Below are 24705 nucleotides of genomic sequence, written 5' to 3'. Positions count from 1 at the left end.
CACTCTCTCTGAGACGCCCTCGGAGAGTGGGGTGACGACCAAGGTCTGCCGTGTTAACTTTTACTTTTACTCCACTACATTCCTAAAGAAAGTAATGTACTTTTCACGTGATAAATTTTCCCTGACACCCAAAAGTACATTTTGAATGCTTAGCAGGACAGGAAAATGGTCCATTCACGCACTTATCAAGAGAACATGCCTGGTCATCACTACTGCCTCTGATCTGGCGGACTTACTAAACACACATGCTTTGTTTGTAAATTGTCTCTGAGTGTTGGAGAGTGCCCCTGGCTGTCCATGAATTTAAAAAACAAGAAAATGGTGCCGTCTGGTTTGCGTAATTTAAGGAAGTTTAAATGATTTATACTTTTACATTTGACACTTAAGTATATTTCAGCAAATACATTTACCACGCAGAACGAGGAAGAGCTCAGTTTTGTTGTTTTGAAAAGGTTGTTGTTTTGAAAGTGTATTGTAAAGTTCTTAGTAGCTAGCTAACTTTTTAGTTTGGACCCCACGACGCAGTTGGCATCAGTTGCTGTGACTGCTAGTCTCTGTCCAGTGATCCTGCCGACCAAGGACAAGTCTGAGGAGCTATTTGGCGTTGCAGCTAGCAGGGTTTTCTTGAGGGCTTGAACGCAGCCCGTGACTCGGTTAGCCATTGTGGCTGGGACCGCAGATTGTCCCGGGTTTGTGGCTGTCTAGATCCCTGCTGTTTGTTGCTTTCAATCTTTCCTGTGACCTGCCCTGTCGGGACAAAAATAGTTCTACAAGCAGTTGTTACAACAACAAGAAAATAGCTTCAAGTGTTTCGATGAGTTTCGATGAGAGAACAGCAAGATGACAGCAATCTGTAAGTCATTGAGAGAGGACATCAGTTCTGTGTGTGAATCCATGATAACATTGAAGGGTAAATCCGACTATCTCGAGGGATCGTCAAGGCAGAACAACTTAGTTGTGAACAGAATTGCAGAATCTCCACATGAGACCTGGACGGAGTCTGAGGACAAAGTGAGGGAAATGATCTCTGAGAAATTGAAGATGGACCACAGGAAGATTGAGGTGGAGCACACCCACAGGACTGGAAAACCCACCACCGGCCCAGGTGACAGGCCCAGGCCGATAGGGGTCAAGTTCCTGAGGTTCAAGGACAAGGTAGCTGTTCTGGAAAGAGCCAAGAACTTGAGAGGAACGTGAATCTTCCTCAACGAGGACTATCCTGAAGCTGTGCGCCAGAAGAGGAAAGAACTGATCCCAGCCATGAAAGTTGCCAGAGCCCGTGGGGACATTGCTTATATCCGCTATGACCCAAGAGTGTCTATAAGCTTGCTGCCAGCTATTAGCAAACTGTTGGGAACAATTGTGTTTGACCAAATACAATGCTATTTCTCTGCAAACAAATTAACAACAGACTTTCAGCATGCTTATAGAGAAGGGCACTCAACATGTACTGCACTGACACAAATGACTGATGATTGGTTGAAAGAAATTGATAATAAGAAGATTGTGGGAGTTGTACTGTTAGATTTCAGTGCAGCGTTTGATATTATTGACCATAATCTGTTGTTGAAAAAACATGTGTTATCGCTTTTCAACCTCTGCCATATTGTGGATTCAGAGCTATCTATCTAATAGAACTCAAAGGGTTTTCTTAAATGGAAGCTTCTCTAATGTCAAACATGTAAAGTGTGGTGTACCGCAGGGCAGCTCTCTAGGCCCTCTACTCTTTTCTATTTTTACCAATGACCTGCCACTGGCAACCACAGCTAATGATGTCACTGAAACCCTTAACAAAGAGTTGCAGCCTGTTTTGGAATGGGTTGCCAGTAACAAACTGGTCCTGAACATCTCTAAAACTAAGAGCATAGTTCCCTAAGTTCTAGACCTCAGCTGAATCTGGTAATGAATGGTGTGGCTGTTGAACAAGTTGAAGAGGCTAAATTACTTGCCGTTACCTTAGATTGTAAACTATCATGGTCAAAACATATAGATTCAATGGTTGTAAAGATGGGTAGAGGTCTGTCCGTAATAAGAGATGCTCTGCTTTTTTGACACACACATGGGCTGATGGCTTCCTGTAAACAAACCTGTCTCTATGCCACAGACAGTGTCACTGTGGGTTGGATGTGTCAGTACATTAAGCCTATTTGAACAGGATTGTGTGTGCACAGATGAACACCCTCGCCATGGGAGTTCCTAACACAACTGACTCCAATACAATAATCAACTAATCTTCAGTTTAGAATGCAATTAGTTTAATCAGCTGTGTTTGCTAGGAATGTGGACAAAGAGTGACACCGTTCCGGCCCCTGAGGACTTGAGTTGCCCTTCTGTGATGTAAACTGTAGTCAGTATTGTCTTGTCTTACCACTGTGATTGTATACCTGTACAGGTCTATGCAGTGGGAGGGTATGACGGCCAGAGTCGTTTAAGCAGTGTGGAGTGCTATGATTCCTTCTCTAACCGCTGGACAGAGGTGGCTCCCATGAAGGAGGCAGTCAGTTCCCCGGCCGTGTCCAGCTGTGCTGGGAAACTCTTTGTCATCGGCGGAGGGCCAGACGACAACACTTGCTCTGACAAGGTGGGTAGAACCATAAACATGGATAACTGGCAAGGTGGGTAGACCCATACACATGGATAACTGGCAAGGTGGGTAGACCCATATACATGGATAACTGGAAAGGTGGGTAGAACCATACACATGGATACCTGGCAAGGTGGGTAGACCCATACACATGGATAACTGGCAAGGTGGGTAGAACCATACACATGGATAACTGGCAAGGTGGGTAGACCCATACACATGGATAACTGGCAAGGTGGGTAGACCCATACACATGGATAACTGGCAAGGTGGGTAGAACCATACACATGGATAACTGGCAAGGTGGGTAGAACCATACACATGGATAACTGGCAAGGTGGGTAGACCCATACACATGGATAACTGGCAAGGTGGGTAGAACCATACACATGGATAACTGGCAAGGTGGGTAGAACCATACACATGGATAACTGGCAAGGTGGGTAGACCCATACACATGGATAACTGGCAAGGTGGGTAGAACCATACACATGGGTAACTGGCAAGGTGGGTAGAACCATACACATGGGTAACTGGCAAGGTGGGTAGAACCATACACATGGGTAACTGGCAAGGTGGGTAGAACCATACACATGGATAACTGGCAAGGTGGGTAGAACCATACACATGGATAACTGGCAAGGTGGGTAGAACCATACACATGGATAACTGGCAAGGTGGGTAGAACCATACACATGGGTAACTGGCAAGGTGGGTAGAACCATACACATGGAAAACTGGCAAGGTGGGTAGAACCATACACATGGATAACTGGCAAGGTGGGTAGAACCATACACATGGATAACTGGCAAGGTGGGTAGAACCATACACATGGGTAACTGGCAAGGTGGGTAGAACCATACACATGGATAACTGGCAAGGTGGGTAGAACCATACACATGGATAACTGGCAAGGTGGGTAGAACCATACACATGGGTAACTGGCAAGGTGGGTAGAACCATGCACATGGGTAACTGGCAAGGTGGGTAGAACCATACACATGGATAACTGGCAAGGTGGGTAGAACCATACACATGGATAACTGGCAAGGTGGGTAGAACCATACACATGGGTAACTGGCAAGGTGGGTAGACCCATACACATGGATAACTGGCAAGGTGGGTAGACCCATACACATTGATATACAGTTGAAGTCGGAAGTTTACATACACTTAGGTTGGAGTCATTAAAACTCGTTTTTAGACCACTCCACAAATGTCTTGCTAACAAACTATAGCTTCTGATAGGCTAATTGGCATCATTTGAGTCAATTGGAGGTGTACCTGTGGATGTATTTCAAGGCCTACCTTCAAACTCAGTGCCACTTCGCTTGACATCATGGGAAAATCAAAGGAAATCAGCCAAGACCTCAGAAAAAATATTGTAGACCTCCACAAGTCTGGTTCATCCTTGGGAGCAATTTCCAAACGCCTGAAGGTACCACGTTCATCTTTACAAACAATAGTACGAAAGTGTAAACACCATGTAGCCGTCATATCGCTCCGGAAGGAGATGTGTTCTGTCTCCTAGAGATGAACGTACTTTGGTGCGAAAAGAGTAAATCAATCCCAGAACAACAGCAAAGGACCTTCTGAAGATGCTGGAAGAAACAGGTACAAAAGTATCTATATCCACAGAAAAATGAGTCCTATATCGACTTAACCTGAAAGGGCCGCTCAGCAAGGAAGAAGCCACTGCTCCAAAACCACCATAAAAAAGCCAGACTATGGTTTGCAACTGCACATGGGGACAAAGATTGTAATTTTTGGAGAAATATCCTCTGGTCTGATGAAACAAAAATATAATTGTTTGGCCATAATGACAATCGTTATGTTTGGAGGAAAAAGGGGAGGCTTGCAAGCCGAAGAACACCATCCCAACCGTGAAGCACGGGGGTGGCAGCATCATGTTGTGGGGGTGCTTTGCTGCAGGAGGACTGGTGCACTTTACAAAATAGATTACATCATGAGGAAGGAAAATTATGTGGATATATTGAAGCAACATCTCAAGACATCAGTCAGGAAGTTAAAGCTTGGTCGCAAATGGCTCTTCCAAATGTACAATGACCCCAAGCATACTTCCAAAGTTGTGGGAAAATGGCTTAAGGACAACAAAGTCGTTGTCCTTAAGGTTGTGGAAGGCTAACCGAAACGTTTGACCCAAGTTAAACAATTTAAAGGCAATGCTACCAAATACTAGTTGAGTGTATGTAAACTTCAGACCCACTGGGAATGTGATGAAAGAAGTACAAGCTTAAATAAATTATTATCTCTACTATTATTCTGACAATTCACATTCTTAAAATAAAGTGGTGATCCTAACTGACCTAAGACAGGGAATATTTACTAGGATTAAATGTCAGGAATTGTGAAAAACTGAATTTTAATGTATTTGGCTAAGGTGTATGTAAACTTCTGACTTCAACTGTACATCAACAACCCCCCAAACCCACCATTCCCTGTCCTTCATCACAGTTATATTTACAGTATACGTACATTAACAACCATCCATCAGCAGATGTAAAAGGGCTTATACAGAAACCCAGCCTAAAACCTCAACAGCAAGCAGTGTAGTTGTAGAAGCACGTGACTAGGAAAAACTCCCTAGAAAGGCAGGAACCTAGGAAGAAACCTAGAGAGGAACCAGGGGTGGCCAGTCCTCTTCTGGCTATGCCGGGTGGAGATTATAAGAGTACATGGCCATTAAGGCCAGATCGTTCTTCAAGATGTTCAAACATTGTTAGATAATAACTTCCTGACTGATATTACAACACATGGGTCTCTAATAACTTCCTGACTGATATCCTCTCTGGGCTAGGTGGGACGAAATCGTGGCAAACCTCCGGTGAATTTACTAAATTACTCACGATAAACGTTCACAAAAAACATAACAATTATTTTAAGAATTATAGATACAGAACTCCTTTGTGCAATCGAGGTGTCCGATTTTAAAATAGCTTTTCGGTGAAAGCACATTTTGCAATATTCTGAGTACATAGCCCAGCCATCACGGCTAGCTATTTAGACACCCACCAAGTTTAGCCCTGACCAAACTCCGATTTACTATTACAAAAGTTTGATTACCTTTGGTGTTCTTCGTCAGAATGCACTCCCAGGACTGCTACTTCAATAACAAATGTTGGTTTGGTCCAAAATAATCCATCTTTATATCCAAATAGCGGCGTTTTGTTCGTGCGTTCAAGACACTATCCGAAGTGTAAATAAGGGTCACGAGCATGGCGCATTTCGTGACAAAAAAATTCTAAATATTCCATTACCGTACTTCGAAGCATGTCAACCGCTGTTTAAAATCAATTTTTATGCCATTTTCTCGTAAAAAAAGCGATAATATTCCGACCGGGAATCTGCGTTTAGGTAAACAGACGAAAGAAAACAAAGCATGAGGTCGACTCGGGCACGCGCCTGAGTCTCACAGTACTGTAACCAGCCACTACCCAAACGCGCTACTTTTTTTCAGCCAGAGCCTGCAAAGCCACGATTCAGCTTTTTGCCGCCTTCTGAGAGCCCATGGGAGCCGTAGGAAGTGTCACGTAACAGCAGAGATCCTCTGTAATGGATAGAGATAATCAAGAAGGGCAAGAAATTGTCAGACAGGGCACTTCCTGCATGGAATCTTCTCAGGTTTTGGCCTGCCAAATGAGTTCTGTTATACTCACAGACACCATTCAAACAGTTTTAGAAACTTAGGAGTGTTTTCTATCCAAAGCTAATAATTATATGCATATTCTAGTTTCTGGGCAGGAGTAGTAACCAGATTAAATCGGGTACGTTTTTTATCCGGCCGTGTCAATACTGCCCCCTAGCCCTAACAGGATATTACAACACATGGGTCTCTAATAACCCTCTGACTGATATTACAACACATGGGTCTCTAATAACTTCCTGACTGATATTACAACACATGGGTCTCTAATAACCCTCTGACTGATATTACAACACATGGGTCTCTAATTACTTCCTGACTGATATTACAACACATGGGTCTCTAATAACTTCCTGACTGATATTACAACACATGGGTCTCTAATAACCCTCTGACTGATATTACAACACATGGGTCTCTAATAACCCTCTGACTGATATTACAACACATGGGTCTCTAATTACTTCCTGACTGATATTACAACACATGGGTCTCTAATAACTTCCTGACTGATATTACAACACATGGGTCTCTAATAACTTCCTGACTGATATTACAACACATGGGTCTCTAATAACTTCCTGACTGATATTACAACACATGGGTCTCTAATAACCCTCTGACTGATATTACAACACATGGGTCTCTAATTACTTCCTGACTGATATTACAACACATGGGTCTCTAATAACTTCCTGACTGATATTACAACACATGGGTCTCTAATAACCCTCTGACTGATATTACAACACATGGGTCTCTAATAACTTCCTGACTGATATTACAACACATGGGTCTCTAATAACTTCCTGACTGATATTACAACACATGGGTCTCTAATAACCCTCTGACTGATATTACAACACATGGGTCTCTAATAACTTCCTGACTGATATTACAACACATGGGTCTCTAATAACCCTCTGACTGATATTACAACACATGGGTCTCTAATAACTTCCTGACTGATATTACAACACATGGGTCTCTAATAACTTCCTGACTGATATTACAACACATGGGTCTCTAATAACTTCCTGACTGATATTACAACACATGGGTCTCTAATAACCCTCTGACTGATATTACAACACATGGGTTGAATAAGGTTGGTTTGAATAAGGTGGCTGTTTATCCAGTTCAAGTACTGTACAGTGAATCCCTATAGCTGGAGGACAGAGGACTAGATACAATCAAAACACCTCCCTATAGCGTTTTGGTTCCAGGTCGAACACTTTGGTCTACATGGAACCAGAAAGGGTTCTCCTATGGAGACAGCTTTTAATGTATATCAAATGTACACAGAACAGACAGGGCTTTCCTGACATACAGGATGTTGTTTTTATCTCCCTTTTGATACCCCCTATCTAAGGGGCACCCCCTATGGCATCAATGATGTACAGTCCCTCAATGATATAGTCCTGTGTGGCTCAGTTGATGGAGTAAGGTGCTTGGTTCGGTTCCCACAGGGAGCCAGTACGGAGAAGGAAAAAAAAGTATGAAATGTATGCACTCATCTCCCTCAGCAATTCTGTGAGAGAAAAGAACACTCTGGATAAGAGTGTCTGCTAAATGACAAAAGTTTTGTTTTTTACAAAGTGTCTTAGACTCGGAGTGCTGATCTAGGATCAGTTTTCCCTTTCAGATTATGATGAGTAAGACAGTGGACCTGATCATAGATTAGCACTCCTACTCTGATATGAATACGGGTCCAGGACAGTGATATCTCCTGGATGTAGTGCGGCAGTCGGTTTTCTCTCTCCTCTTGGAACCAGTGGTGATGTCTGATAAATTAACACAGACAAAGGCTGCATTGCTCTGTCTCTGTCTCGGGTAGTACAGATATCACACTTGGGCTCTGTTCTAATAGTATTTTAAAAGTTATATTTCCTTTCCTAGTCCCCTTTGTCTCTTTTCCTTGAAATGTTTCACCTTTCCTATAGTCTCATTTGTATCCTTTCCAAGAAAACGTGTCACCTTTATCTAATCCCCTTTGTCTCCTGTCCTAGAAAATTGTCACATTTCCTATAGTTTAATTTGTCTCTTGTCCTTGCCGCCTCTTTGCATCGCATGTTGATATTTATTGTCATGAATCTTGCTCTAGCAGAACTGAGCCAGGCAGAACTGAGCCAGGCAGAACTGAGCCAGGCAGAACTGAGCCATTTCCGCTAGATGGGCCAGCTGTAAAAAGTATTAAAAGCACCTGCTCTGTTTATGACTGTTAAAGTGAGAAAAAACAGGCAGGAAGAGAAAGAAGGGCAGGGAGGGAGGGAGGGACTCATGGTTTGGCCAGGAACCCTCATAGTGTTTTGCATATCTTGCTGTAACACTGAAAGGATAAAAAAATAGGTCAACTGAAATATTATTATTATTGATTAAACTGAGATGTATATGTGTTAACATGTCCAATTCCATATCTCTTGCTTGTACAATCTGTCTGTCCAACGTTTCTGCACGTTCCAAGTGTTTCTAAGTGTTTTACCAAGATCCAAGTAGGAAATAAATTGTTGTACTGCATAATGTTTTCATATGTTATGCTCTGAGTCCATGTATCCTTGCACAGCTATACTTTTCAAACCACAGTTTTTGAACCTAACATAATGAATCAATCATTAATCCATGTGATCTCTCTAGGTCCAGTGCTATGACCCAGAGGCAGACACCTGGGCACTAAGGGCAAGCATCCCCATCGCGAAGCGCTGCATCACGGCGGTCTCCCTGAACAACCTGATCTATGTGTCAGGAGGTCTCACCAAGTCCATTTTCTGCTACGACCCTGCAGAGGACTACTGGATGCACGTGGTGCACACCTTCAGCAAACAGGTAATGATGACATCAGCTATGGTACTGGGAGACTTTAATTTCAACTTCAGAGCTGCTATGAGGTAACAATAGTTTATGAAAACAAATAGTGTTCACATTACATTAGAACTGGAGATTTTTGATTTCACCCTAAAAAAAGGAGGCAACAGTGATGAAGAACATTTCCCCTCTCTCTCTCTCTCTCTCTCTGTCTCTCTCTCTGTCTCTCTCCAGGAGAGCTGTGGCATGTCTGTGTGTAATGGGAAGATCTTCATCCTGGGTGGGCGGGGTGAGAACGGAGAGGCCTCAGACACCATCCTGTGTTACGACCCGGCAACAGGCATCATCACCGGGGTGGCCGCCATGCCTCGCCCCATCTCCTACCACGGCTGTGTCACCATCCACCGTTACAACGAGAAGTTCCTCCACCGGCCCTGACCCCACACACACACACACACAGAAACACACAGGCTTATACATAAACACGCTTTCAGACACACTGAGAAAAAAAAATGCATTGAGACACACTCTCTTTAAAAAGGCTGCAAACAGACATGCACGCATAATCACCCCACTCACACACACACATTCTTTATTCATCTCAAGAAGCAACTTGTTTAGAAATTCAGACCACCTACAGCCCCAGTTTCTGATTAAATTATTCACTCATTGTCCTATGTAGCAACTGTCTCTGTGGTTGGTATCATGGAATTCCTGCTATGCTACTGCAGATCCATCTCTGTCAGTTGTTGTTTTCTGGAGAACCAAATCACAGACCATCTGTTAGGCCTCCAGATGCTACATCAGTATGTCAGCATCAGTGTGTAGGCTGTGGGCATTCCTGGGCCAGTAGCAGCTCCTCAGCTGCTCTTCCTAAGAACCAGAGATTCTGGTCTTTCAAAATAAACAAAGTGTTGCTTTTCGAGATGATGTATGTTGTCAGGTGCTGACAGGGAATAGTGATAGTAATCAAGAACAAATCTCTGATTCAGACTTGAGGGAAATTAATATGAACCTAGCTCTGACTGACTAGGGGGTGGTACAGGAAGGGTTTTAAAAGGCAAAAGGTTATACTCATCACTCCATTGGCTGTATTCCAACTGTCTTAAAATGGCCTTAAAATCACTTGATAGTATCATGGAAACTTGTAACAGTACATGTACCATGGAATGTATGGGAGTCCTTTTACCTGGAAACCCAGAGGGTAGTGATGGAAGCTAGAGGTTAAGAATGTGGTCGAACTGAGTTTCATGACTTCAATTTGATATGCAGTTAAGCAGTGATTGTTCGGTATAATTATACAGTACCAGTCAACAGTTTGGACACACGTGCTCATTCAAGGGTTTTTCTTTATTTTTACTGTTTTCTACATTGTAGAATAATAGTGAAGACATCAAAACTATGAAATAACACATATGGAATCATGTAGTAACCAAAAAAAGTGTTAAACAAATCAAAATATATTTTAGATTCTTCAAAGTAGCCACCCTTTGCCTTGATGACAGCTTTGTACACTCTTGGCATTCTCTCAACCAGCATCATGAAGTAGTCACCTGGAATGCATTTCAATCAACAGGTGTGTTAATTTGTAGAATTTATTTCCTTCTTAATGCATTTGAGACAATCAGTTGTGTTGTGACAAGGTAGGGGTGGTGTACAAAAGATAGCCCTATTTGCTAAAAGGCCCCAAAAATATATTTTGATTTGTGTAACACTTTTTTGGTTACTACATGATTCCATATGTGTTATTTCATAGTTTTGATGTCTTCATTATTATTCTACAGTGTAGACAATAGTAAAAATTAAGAAAAACCCTGAAATTAGTAGGTGTGCCCAAACTTTTGACTGGTACTGTATATATTTTAATAGCTGATTGGAAAAACAGAGGCCATGTCCAAATAGTATGAAATGTCTTACTTCCATTGTCAATTACATGATTGAAAGGAGGCAAGGAAAGGAAGTCATATGAGAGCATTGGGACACAGCCAGAACCTTTGCTGTTGTCTCGGCTCCTCTCCTCCTGCTGTGGTCTGAACTCTGAATCTGCTCTCTCCTATTTCCATTTCCTGTCAGAGCTTCCCTCTACTTCCTGTTTCCTTATCATCTCTTTTCTCCTCATATCCTACCTCTTACATTTTCATCATCTTTCCCAGTCGCACTCCCTTTAATCTTTGGTACACACATACACTACCGTTTAAAAGTTTGGGGTCACTTAGAAATATCTATTAAAATAACATCAAATTGATCAGAAATACAGTGTAGACATTGTTAATGTTGTAAATTACTTTTGTTGCAGGAAACAGCAGATTTTTTATGGAATATCTACATAGGCGTACAGAGGCCCATTATCAGCAATCATCACTCCTGTGTTCCAATGGCACGTTGTGTTAGCTAATCCAAGTTTATCATTGTAAAAGGCTAATTGATCATTAGAAAACCTTTTTGCAATTATGTTAGCACAGCTGAAAACAGTCGTTCTGATTAAAGAAGCAATAAAACTGGCTTTCTTTAGACTAGTTGAGTATCTGTAGCATCGGCATTTGTGGGTTCAATTATAGGCTCAAAATGGCCAGAAACAAAGAACTTTCTTCTAAAACTCATCAGTCTATTCTTGTTCTGAGAAATTAAGGCTTTTCCATGCGAGAAATTGCCAAGAAACTGAAGATCTCGTACAACGCTGTGTGCTACTCTTTTCACAGAACAGCTCAAACTGGCTCTAACCAAAATATAAAGAGGAGTGGGAGGCCCCGGTGCACAACTGAGCAAGAGGACAAGTACATTAGAGTGTCTAGTTTGAGAAACAAACACCTCACAAGTCCTCAACTGGCAGCTTCATTAAATAGTACCCGCAAAACACCAGTCTCAACGTTAACAGTGAAGAGGCGACTCCAGGATGCTGGCCTTCTAGGCAGAGTTGCAAAGAAAAATCCATATCTCATTTCATGTATGTTATCATGTAAAACAAAGACCTAAGTGACCCCAAACATTTGAACGGTAGTGTACCTATATACACACAAATAAACACACACAGACATTTTTTTTATTTTGGAATTTATTAAATTATATTTAGTCTTTTTTTTACCATTGGATATTTGTACTGGTGTAGCTTTACCTGTGTGCTTGTTGCTCCATGTTTTTGGATAGTTGATCTGGATGTTGGGTGTGTGGGTGATGTAGTCCATTTCAGATGTCTTTGTATATCAAGACTGTTCTGAATGACTGGTACAGTATATCATGTGACTTTTACCATATGTAAACCGCGTTGCGTCATAATAGACTGTTTGCTATTGTGCCGCTTACCAAGTGGCCTTGCTTCATATTTGCAAATTCTATAGAACTCTGTGCCATACGTAGACGGTGTCACCTCTCACCGGTATACTCATGTAATGTACAGCTCATGTACACAGTGTAGCTCGGGGTAACCATGGTGACCTCCAGGTGTGTGTGCCGTCTGCTCAGGTAATACACTGACACCAGTGTATTACCTCACACAGGATATGATCGATTGGCAGGTGTGACGGCAGAAATGTCTTTGTGTTGATTCTGGTCAGTAAAAGTCTCCTTTTACTTTTGGTGTCATTAGAATAGAGATGTATTGCTGTGAATTGGGTAACTTTAAGCCTTTTTATTTACTCCATTTTGATTTAAATGTATCTGTCTTCGTTGATTGTGTCTTTTTGGTGTTTTTTTGTATCCGAGAGCCCCAATTGTGCACTTTCACTATTATAAGTAGAGTGAAAATGAAAATATCACAATGTAAATATGATTTTTGATTTTCTTTGTTTACTGTATCAGTAAATGTTCTTTGCTTTCATGTGACGTATGATGAATGGAGCCAGTCAGCGCCTCCTACTGGTCTGTGCCTGCTATTTCTCTGATTCCTCACAAATAGCACAACTATAATATGTGAGATGAAGATCAATACAGGGAGAGAGAAGGGGGGGTGCACTCCGTTATTGGGTAATGGGTAAGGGACGGTTTTGTTACTCAATTATGATTTTACAAAATAAAATTTTATATAAATTTAAACAAAAGTAACGTAAGATGCAATATAATAATATTAGGATATATCTGGATCTGTCAATCAAAGTGAAATGAAATGCTTGTTGGCTTAATCTACATTCCAGACATTCATGTGGATGGCTGATTTGATTTTTATGTGAAATTCACAGTGGTAAACCACCGGAAGCAATATTGGATGAGAGGAATGTTGGAATTCTTCAGAACCCCTCAAGTGTAACCTCATTCTCTCCCAGAATTGCTAGCTCAGGGTTTTAACTCAGTGGCACACAACCAGAGGAGGCTGGCAGGCGAGAGAAAGAGAGTGTGTGAGTGCGTCTGTGACTTCATTGAGTATTTACCATAACAGGACAAAACAACATTGTCCTCATGTCTATGTATCACCATGATTTATGTTTTTCATTGTTAGCAGTGTAGAGGTTTTCATATGTTTCTGCCTTGTTGAGATTATCCTTTTGTTCTGATCATATTCTTACTCTTTCTATAGCTGTTATTGCGGTGAGTGCTGGGATAAGGGTTAGGATTGTGTGTGATTGTGTGATGCTTGTTTATTGACAATCTGTCCCATGCAAATGGTCTCAACTCTATTTTGGATGACTCTCAGTGGGCAAGGACTGGACAGGGGAGAAGTGATTGATGGATGTGAATGCAGCATTAGGCCTTCGGCTCAGATCAAATCCTTAAGGTGACGTTGTTTTGAACCTGCTTCTATGAGAACCTGGATTTCAACTGTGGATTTGATGAACTAGTGCAGCCTAAAGTACTTGTGTACAAGATGGGGGGGTAGTACTGTCTGGAGAATGCAGTCCTTTATACCTTAATGGAATAAGCCATTATTGGATTAAAGTATGTATGATGTGATGTTTGAACCTTTTGTTTTTCTGTTTGTCGCTGAAAATTAACTTGGACTGTCTGAGCTACAGTATATCAGACTGTAATTGCTCACTTGTGTAAATGAAGCATCAATAAAGTTCTTCTTTATAATGAACTTGGTGTACAGTTCTATGATATATTGCAATACAATATATAAAATACCATAGCTTAAAAACATGAATGGCAGCAATACTATGATATAGTGCAACTGTAGTAGATAAAGCAAGACATACACTAGTCTTATAATCACAGTGATTGGAAGAATGTAAAGATATGTGTCTGTCTGCCTGTCTACCACCCCCACTAAACCTATAGCCTGGAACGGAGAGGAGATTCCAAAGAAATGACACTACTATTACACACGGTACAGGGTGGTTATTATTGTCGGTGTCAATTACCTGTCAATCGTCCAAGGGATGTTACCTGGGGAGGATGTTAAATAGAAATGCCTTATCGCACTTTAATCAAATGATGACTGGTTCAAGATTCCAGAGAATAATTCCACTACTTTGGAAAAGTGTTTTATTGTGGCTTTAGACTGAGGCTTTGTTCATGGATATCTGCTTTGCTCTTGGCATTTTCACATAGGCTACACATGTAGAGCTGTACACTCTCAGAAAAAGGGCTCCAAAAGGGTTCCCCGGCTGTCCCCATAAGAGAACTCTTTTTGGTCCCAGGTAGAACTCTTTTTAGTTCCAGGTAGAACCCTTTTGGCTTCCATGTAGAACCATCTGTGGAAACGGTTCTAAATGGAATACAGAAGGGTTCTACCTGGAACCAGAAGTGTTTTACCTCGAACCAAAAAGGGTTATCTTAAGGGGACAGCCAAAGAACAATTTTAGGTTCTAGATAGCACCGTTTTTTCTGAGTGTAGGCTACACATGCGAATGCATATGTTGATAAACCCAGGACGATAAACCCAGGGGAAACCATCTGTTGTGCTGGCAGAGACTGGAGATTGGCTACAACAGGTGGCGTGATGATAGCCTGGGTACCGGTCTGTTTAGCTATCATTCCACTGATTGTCATGTCAAACAATGTTTGGCTTGGCAATTCAATCAGGAGTTGGCAAGAGAGCAGAAACAGACTGGCATCCATGCTCGTGTGATGATGGAATTCATGGATAGGATGAAGTTGTCCCTAGCCAGTGATCTAAGGTCAGTTTTGAGTCCCATCCACCCCAGAGCCATCTGGCTCTGATCCACCCTAGCCCTCACCGCAATACACCCCTAGGATAGGATGGGGGTAATCTGATCCTAGATCTGTGCCTATGGTGTTTATATGTTTCCTTACAGGCTCTTCCCAACAATGTAGAGAGAAAGAAAATAGAGAAATAATAGAAAAGTAAAAAAAAACGTATTAATAAATAAATAATAAATACACCATAACACTATACACGGGGTAACAGTACCCAGTCGATGTGCAGGGGTACAAGGTCATTGAGGTAGATACAGTTGAAGTCAGATGTTTACATACACTTAGGTTGGAGTCATTAAAACTCGTTTTTCAACCACTCCCCAAATTTCTTGTTAACAAACTATAGTTTGTCGGTTTGGACATCTACTTTGTGCAGGACACAAGTCATTTTTCCAACAATTGTTTACAGACAGATTATTTCACTTATAATTCACTGTATCACAATTCCAGTGGGTCAGAAGTTTTTGTATTTTAAGTTGACTGTGCCTTTAAACAGCTTGGAAAATTCCAGAAAATTATGTCATGGCTTTAGAAGCTTCTGATAGGCTAATTGACATCATTTGAGTTAATTGGAGGTGTACCTGTGGATGTATTTTAAGGCCTACCTTCAAACTCAGTGCCTCTTTGCTTGACATGGGAAAATCAAAAGAAATCAGCCAAGACCTCAAAAAAAAAATTGTAGACCTCCACAAGTCTGGTTCATCCTTGGGAGCAATTTCCAAACGCCTGAAGGTATCACGTTCATCTGGTCAAACAATAGTACGCAAGTATAAACACCATGGGACCACGCCGCCATCATACCGCTCTGGAAGGAGATGCGTTCTGTCTCCTAGAGATGAACATACTTTGGTGCGAAAAGTGCAAATCAATCCCAGAACAACAGCAAAGGACCTTGTGAAGATGCTGGAAGAAACAGGTACAAATGTATCTATATCCACAGTAAAACGAGTCCTATGTCGACATAACCTGAAAGGCCGCTCAGCAAGGAAGAATGTAAATGTAAGCCACTGCTCCAAAACCGCCATAAAAAAGCCAGACTAGCGTTTGCAACTGCACATGGGGACAAAGATCGTAATTTCTGGTCTGATGAAACTGTTTGGCCATAATGACCATCGTTATGTTTGGAGGAAAAAGGGGGAGGCTTGCAAGCCGAAGAACACCATCCCAACCGTGAAGTGGGGGGTGGCAGCATCATGTTGGGGGGGTGCTTTGCTGCAGGAGGGACTGGTGAACGTCACAAAATAGTTGGCATCATCAGGAAGGAAAATTATGTGGATATATTGAAGCAACATCTCAAGACATCAGTCAGGAAGTTAAAGCTTGGTCGCAAATGGGTCTTCCAAATGGACAATGACCCCAAGCATACTTCCAAAGTTGTGGCAAAATAGCTTAAGGACACCAAAGTCAAGGTATTGGAGTGGCCATCACAAAGCCCTGACCTCAATCCCATAGAAAATGTGTTGGCAGAACTGAAAAAGCGTGTGCGAGCAAGGAGGCCTACAAACCTGACTCAGTTACACCAGCTCTGTCAGAAGGAATGGGCCAAAATTCACCCCTTATTGTGGGAAGCTTGTGGAAGGCTACCTGAAACGTTTGACCCAAGTCAAACAATTTTAAGGCAATGCTACCAAATACTAATTGAGTGTATTTGACCCACTGGGAATGTGATGAAAGAAATAAAAGCTGAAATAAATTATTCTCTGTCCTTTTATTCTGACATTTCACATTCTTAAAATAAAGTGGTGATCCTAACTGACCTAAGACAGGGAATTTTTACTAGGATTAAATGTCAGGAATTGTGAAAAACTGAGTTTAAATGCATTTGGCTAAGGTGTATGTAAACTTCCGACTTCAACTGTATGTACATATAACTAGGAAAAAAGTGACTAGAGGTCCTGGATGGCAGGGAGTTTAGCCCTAGTGATGTACTGGGCCGTACGCACTACCCTCTGTAGTGCCTTGTGGTCGGATGCGGAGCAGTTGCCATACCATAAACATAAACATAGACCTATCATACTCTGTGTATACAACCTTCAACTAACTGTAACGATATCATATCATTTACGAGGTAGTGGCAGGACTGAATGTTATCTGTTTGACAAAATGCCATTTGGTTATTATTAAAGGTTGGCATACCACCGTTGCTCATACCTTGAATGTTATTCTAATACAAAGTGTTTACATGAAAACCTCAGACATACTCCTCTGGTTGTATGGCAACAAACCCACATGGATTTAATAGCGGAGAATGAAACAGTGGCTCAGAGGTTCATCAGGTTCAATTTCAAATCAGCAATGCTGTCTTTCAAATGAATGACTGTGTGATCCAATAAATCCAGTATAGAAAGAAGATATTTGGCAACAGCTTGCGATTCTTCTCACATCTTGTCTCAACCACACACAAACTGCCATGAACCAGAGACTTCCTTATCTATACATGTATACTCTCTCTCTGGCGTACATCATGTCATTTCAGGACATTAAAATATTGTTATGGTTACTGTGTGAAACAAAACTGATAAATAAAGCAGGCTATGTTCTTCGAATTAGAACACCTTGACTACTGTATAGTGGTTCACAAACTATTTGAAGTGTGTAACTCTGACACAGAAAATTTGACAGAAAGCAAAAAGCCAACAACGATGAGTAAAGATGTTTCAATAACAGAATTGATTACGTGTGATGTGTTTTTTAAACTTTGTTATGACATCAGCAACATTTTACGTCCATGAGGTTAATAATTATTGACTCATTTCTTCAGCATGAAGCTAAGATTATTATACTGATACTGAGATGCAGTGTTGGGCAGGTTACTGTATTTTTATTTTTATTTTACTGGGAAAGCCAGTTAAGAACACATTCTTATTTACAATGACAGCCTACCCCTGTGTAGTGTTGCAGAATTCGAGGAACGTTCAATAAATTCCCTCGGTTGGAGAGGGAATAAGTAAGAATCCTGGTATCAAGAGGGAATAAGTTGGAAATCCGGAACCTCCAACCAGGATTTCTGGAAAAACTGAATTCATTGAAAGTTCCAGGAATTTTTCAACTCTAATTCTGTGCAATTTGAATTAAGATTCTGTTTTTATAGCGCCCTCATCTGGTTCGTCGCAGGAATTGCAAGGCCCATCTGTGTTGGCGTTTAGCAAGTGGCTAGCTAGTTCGAGATTCTAGCTATATACACACTAAAACGTTAGCTATCCCAGTTAGCTTTAAATGAAAACTGAACTTGATATAGAAACGTCCATTCAATGCACCTCGCAGAAAATTAATTATCAAGCTACATAAGCAGGCTAAATGCTTGCTTGCAAACACAATCACTTCACACGTTCAGCTAGCTAGCCTGCTAGCATCTTTCTGCAGCACGAGCGTGAGGTAGGGTTTATTATCGAACATGGGGGTAGCTAGCTAGCTATGTTGTGATTCTGGTAGCTAGCTATCTATGTTATTCTGCAAGCTAGTTAGCTATGTTGTGATTCTGGTAGCTAGCTAGCTATGTTGTGATTCTGGTAGCTAGCTAGCTATGTTGTGATTCTGGTAGCTAGCTAGCTATGTTGTGATTCTGGTAGCTAGCTAGCTGCTTGCTAATATTTAATTCAAAGGCCTAACTATACATCGGTGTTGAGTGGGAGAGTGAATCCGACTTGCAGCTCTATTTTACGCTAACTAGCCAAGTAACTAGCATGTACCACCTAGCTATGCTAAATGCAAACGTTTTGCATAGAGCTCCAGTTAGATGGCTAGATAGCTAACTAGCTAGATGCTAAATTAGTCGACATAGCTAGCTAGCCACTCTAAATATAGCTATGTCGCAAATCTAGCCATTCAAATGAATGCCATGTTTTGTGGGATTTGTTTTTGGAAATAGATAATGTTTCTATTTAGCACATTCCTATTTGGCAGCTTATGTTTGCTAGGTAACATGCTACACTAGCTAGTGCAGTGACATTGTTTATAAATTGCACAAATACCCAGTGCATTGGTGTAAAGTACTTAAGTAGAAAATACTTTAAAGTACGATTTAAGTCGTTTTTTGGGGTATCTTTACAATGTATATTTTTGACAACTTTTATTTAACGACATTCCTAAATAAAATTATGTACTTTTTACTCCATACATTTTCTCTGACACCCAAAATTACTTGTTACATTTTGAATGCTTAGCATGTTCCAATTCACGCACTTATCAAGAGAACATGCCTGGTCATCCATACTCCCTCTAATCTGGCAGACTCACTAAACACACGTTTCATTTGTAAATTATGTCTGAGTGTTGGAGTGGGCTACTGGCTGCCCGTAATTAAATAACTTTTAAAATGTTTTTATTATGCCGTCTGGTTTGCTTAATATAAGGAATTTGAAATGATTTATACTTTTACTTTTGATACTTAAGTATATTTTAGCAATTACATTTACTTTTGATACTTAAGTATATTTAAAACCAAATACTTTTAGACTTTTACTCAAGTAGTATTTTACTGGGTGACTTTCACTTTTACTTGAGTCATTTTCTATTAAGGTATCTTAACTTTTAAAAATAAAAAGTAACACAATAAAATAACAATAATGAGGCTATATACAGGGGGTACTGGTACGGAGTCAATGTGCAGGGGTACAGGTTAGTCGAGGTAATTTGTACATGTAGGTTGGGGTAAAGTGACTATGTATAGATAATAAACGGCGAGTAGCAGCAGTGTAAAAACAAAGGGATTGTAAATGCAAATATATATACACTAAAAGTATGTGGACACCCCTTCAAATTAGTGGATTTGGCAATTTCAGCCACACCCATTGCTGACAGGTGTATAAAATCAACCACACAGCCATGCAGTCTCCACAGACAAACATTGGCAGTAATTTGGCCTTACTGAAGAGCTCAGTGACTGTCATAGAATGCCACATTTCCAACAAGTCAGTTCGTCAAATTTCTGCCCTGCTGGAGCTGCCCCAGTCAACTGTAAGTGTTGTTGTAAAGTGGAAACATCTAGCAGTAACCACGGTTCAGCCATGAAGTGGAAGGCCACACAAGCTCACAGAACGGGAGTGCTGAAGCGCGTAGCGTGTAAAAATTGTCTGTCGGTTGCAACTCACTACTGAGTTAATTTTTTAAAAAACGAGCAGCTGCACACAAGCCTTAGATCACCAGGCGCAATGCCAAGCTTCGGCTGGAGTGGTGTAATGCTTGCCGCCATTGTACTCTGGAGAAGTGGAAATGCGTTCTCTGGAGTGATGAATCACGCTCATTATCTGGCAGTCCAACAGACGAATCTGGGTTTGGTGGATGCCAGGAGAACGCTACCTGCCCGAATGCATAGTGCCAACTGTAAAGTTTGGTGGAGGAGGAATAATGGTCTGGGGCTGTTTTTCATGGTTCGGGCTAGGCCCCTTAGTTCCAGTGAAGGATAATCTTAACGCTACAGCATGCAATGACATTCTAGGCGATTCTGTGCTTCCAACTTTGTGCCTACAGTTTGGGGAAGACCCTTTCCTGTTTCAGCATGACAATGCCCCCGTGCACAAAGCGAGGTCCATACAGAAATGGTTTGTCAAGATCGGTGTGGAAGAACTTGACTGGCCTGCACAGAGCCCTGACCTCAACTCCATCGAACACCTTTGAGATGAATTAGAACGGCAACTGCGAGCCAGGCCTAAACGCCAAACATCAATGTCCGACCTCACTAATGTCCTTATGGCTGAATGGAAGCAAGTCCCAGCAGCAGTGTTCCAACATCTAGTGGAAAGCCTTCCCAGAAGAGTGGAGACTGTTATAGTAGCAAAGGGGGGACCAACTCCATATTAATGACCATGATTTTGTAGAAAAAGCCCATGGAGTTGGTGGAATAATCCTTTAATTCATTGCCACTTACTCAGCTGGGCCAGGGGCGCTTTAATTAGGTCAGGTGGAAATGTCTGACAGATCTCCACTCCATAAAAGGAGGAAATTGCCATCGCCCGATCGCGCTGCTTTCTCTTCCTTCACTCTGTCTAATCCAGAAATTCAGTGCGTCCATGAATCCACTTAAATCCACCGAATCTGTTACCTTTCATCTGAACTATCTGTTGCGATCGGGAGAGTGGGCCATCAGTTGTTATTTAGAGTTATTACCGCGGAGCGCGGCTTGGAGCGCACGCTCCAAACATATTGTGTAATGTGAATGGTCAATGATCACGGCCCTACGGATCACAATAGGCCAATTATGCAATCGATATGGTTAATATGTCATGAAATTACATGTACACATGAAGACACTTGAAAGGGTGAAATAAGAAAGTCATTGTTTGTTGAATTGATCGACTCTGATATCCAACTAATGGCGATTATGGATTGAATAACCGATCACTGTTTGTATTATTCTTTCATGATTTATGATAAATAGTTACGAGCCTAAATTACTCACCGATGATTCCTATTGACTTATTAATGAACTGGATTGTTGAATTCCCTAAATGATGTTAATAATGAATGATTGTTATGATTTGATTTTTGTGATTATGAATTTGATTAGATACCTGTTATTCTGTTTCCTTTGTTATGCAGCACAGACTACCCAGTAAATATACCACTTTATGGTTAAAGGAATTCCTGCCTCAGTCTCATCCATTCCTCTGTCACCTGACCCGTGACCACCTGTTCACCCTCACTGGCAGTCATCCTACCTGTCCAGCTACCCACACAGATTCCACTCATCTTACAAGTTTGGAATGAGATGTTCGACAAGCAGGTGTCCACATACTTTTGGCCATGTAGTGTATCTACATTCGTATTCTTAGAGCAAGCAGCCGAGACATGGTTTCCAAATTGCACAGATTAATCAACAAGAGTTTCAATTGACACTTTTCTGTTGTCTCCATCTACAAGACAAGACATGTCAGGCATCAAGAGGAAGGCTGACGAGAAGGACCCAGATTGTGAGGACATCGCACTGGTTCAGGAGAACAAGCGACACAGTAGTGAAACAAAATGGTAAGACTAGAACCAGAGGATTGAGACGAAGCACTATCGACAGTGAGGTCCGAAATTATTGATAAATATGAGCAGTAATGTCTGTATAAAATAAATAATTGTTTTGTGCCCAATGGTAAATAATGTATGGTGTCATTTTGGAGTCACTTTCACTGTAAATAAGAATATAGTATGTTTCTAAACACTTCCACATTAATGTGGATGCTACATTGATTATCGATAATCCTGAATGAATCTTGAATAATGATGAGTACCCCCAAGAGATGCTAACCACTCACCGTTAGTAATAACAGGGAAGGTTAGCATGTCTTGGTGGTATGATCTTTGACCCTCTGTAACTTTCTCACTCATTATTCACTCATCATTTAGGATTATCCAGAATCATGGTAGCATCCACATTAATGTAGATGTGTTTAGACACATATTCTATTCTTATTTATAGCAAAAGTATCGCAACCAATATAATAACAACAAATGCATCCAACAAGTTTGTAGAGTCACAAGCTTGGTGTAGTCATTGTGTGCTAAGAATGTGGGACCAAATACTACATTTTTGACCACTTTTATAAGAATCTTTAGGGGTGTCAATAATTTTGACATTTACCTTTATTTAATTACTTTATTATTACTTGTTAAACAATATATATTTCTCTGAGCAGTTGTATTAGTATAAAATAATATAATTTCCCTTTTTTTTTAGCATACAATATAGCTCAGTAATATAATGATTATTTTCTAAAGTTTATTATTGCTCATATTTATTAATTAAGGGTGTCAATTTCAGACCACGTTGTAGATGTTTGATAAACACATGCTTTTGTACTATTGCAGCCTTCCTGTGTTTGTCTGGACTGTATGAACACAGTATCTCTATGGTGATGCTAAGATGTGACCTACCGTCTCTCCTTCTGTCTTTTCTCATACTTTTTTGAGACTTGCCAGTGAGGGAAGCTACGGTGCAGAAGATTGAGGCCGTCATCAAAGATCAGTTCTCTTTGGAGATGAAGAACAAAGAACATGAGATGGAAGTGATTGTACAGGTTACTGTTGACCTCAGCTACAGAATGAGTATCATATCGCCATAGGTGAGCCTTAACATAACTACGAGTGGACAAAAGTACTAACACCTCCAATGCATACTAGCAGCCTGTTTTCATTACATGTTTATTGCCTTTCATTGTTTGTAATTAATTACATGCTTATACTGCAGGACAAAGCTTCAGTGTCTCCGTTGATGTCCGTTTTAGTTCATCTGTAACCAATTCACACCATGTATTCTACAACTTCCCTATTCGTTCAGCTGCCTATTATAGCTGTATCTTTCTTTGTCTGAAGGAAAGGATATCAAGGTGGAACATCCCCTCTCCTTTCCTACGTTTCCCAGCATGCCTCCAAGAGTGACCCGGCGGTGCTGAACCACCCGGCCATCAAGCATTTCCTGGAGTTGCCCTCCCACTCCTCGTCCCCCCTCGACCAGGGCTCGGACGCCCACTATCTGGGGCCCTCGGTGACCCTGTCCCAGCAGGGCGAGGGGCCGGACAGGAGGCTTGGAGGGAGGATGGGGGCCGGCCGAAGCGAGGCCGGGCCGCAACACAAGGAAGTGGAGTGAGGAGTTAAGGACCACATCTCAATTGGCTGATGTGGCTTTCTCTCCTCGTCTTCTTTCCTTCATCCGTACTGATCTGAAAGACTTGGCCAGATGAGAGCAAATTGCCTCCACCTCTCCTGTCTTTTCAGGTTAGTATAGGAGACAAGGAGAGGGAGGCACTGTAGACTATTGTGACGCACACAAGTCAAAAAGCTAATATTATCAATGAGTTTTCCAGTTTTTTACTCAGTAGAATCTGAGAGCTTTTCAAGACAATAAGCATGTTTCCATTGACCCAGGTTTATTCGACAAAAGCAATGTCACCTATTTTTTGTTGTTGTTGAGACATGTATAATGGAAAAGACACATATAAAAGACATTTTCTAAAAATCACATTTTTATCTGTTCGACAACGGTGGATTTTTATTTTGTCAAACTTTCTTTATTGCGACAAATGATGGTGGAAACTCTGTTTTTCTAATAAATGATGATTGCCAAATACTTTTGAAGGTATGCGGGGCACGTGATGTAGGCTAATTACGCAACTATAAGCTCCACTCCACATTTAATTATAAATGCCTACTGCTTGCAAGTTTTACCATGGCACGGACTGTGGCGATACGTTTGGCACATGAGAATTATTAGATTATGGCAAGTCAATTATTGCATTTTATTTTTGGAAACTCACCCTAGCAGACAATCGCATCTGTTTTCTATGCAAACTTTGTAAATGTCGACAAAAAAAATCACTGGACAAGTTGATGGAAACAAAGCTAGTGGTTCCCATAATTTTTTTGTGACACAGTGAACTTTCTAAACCCTTTCACAATGTATCTAGTCCTTTGTGACAGACACAGGGAGATATGAACAACAGAAGTGTGTTGCAAGCCTTTGGTATACAGTTGAGTTTCTCAGTACTGTAAGCATTTAGTCAGCACACCTTGTTTTTGTTCCCTCACGTTACAGCGAGCAGTTGGGTCACTGGGTGCATGTTATGCAAGCCCGATCTTGATA

At 41.2% G+C, this 24705-nt stretch overlaps 1 protein-coding gene and 1 non-coding gene across 2 annotated transcripts in view; both read left to right on the top strand.

The window, feature by feature from the left end:
* The window catches only part of LOC106569646 (kelch-like protein 24), a 53347-nt gene extending 39289 nt beyond the window's left edge, over positions 1–14058 (top strand). Inside the window, exons 6-8 of the mRNA XM_014141205.3 lie at positions 2393–2581; positions 8883–9071; positions 9285–14058. Coding sequence (XP_013996680.1) covers positions 2393–2581; positions 8883–9071; positions 9285–9488 — 582 coding nt within the window. The 3' untranslated portion in view covers positions 9489–14058. The remainder of the gene's footprint in view (positions 1–2392; positions 2582–8882; positions 9072–9284) is intronic.
* Positions 14059–20307: 6249 nt separating this feature from the next.
* Positions 20308–24412, top strand: LOC106569645 (uncharacterized). Its single transcript, XR_006758825.2, has 4 exons — positions 20308–21861; positions 21999–22103; positions 23037–23188; positions 23439–24412. It is a non-coding gene; the product is annotated as an uncharacterized LOC106569645 (transcript).
* The last annotated feature ends 293 nt before the right edge of the window (positions 24413–24705 follow it).

Source organism: Salmo salar, chromosome 14, assembly GCF_965601325.2.
Source record: "Salmo salar chromosome 14, fSalSal1, whole genome shotgun sequence".
Lineage (NCBI taxonomy): Eukaryota > Metazoa > Chordata > Actinopteri > Salmoniformes > Salmonidae > Salmo > Salmo salar.
Note: the sequence above shows the minus strand (reverse complement) of the source record. Positions and strands in the feature narration are given on the sequence as shown.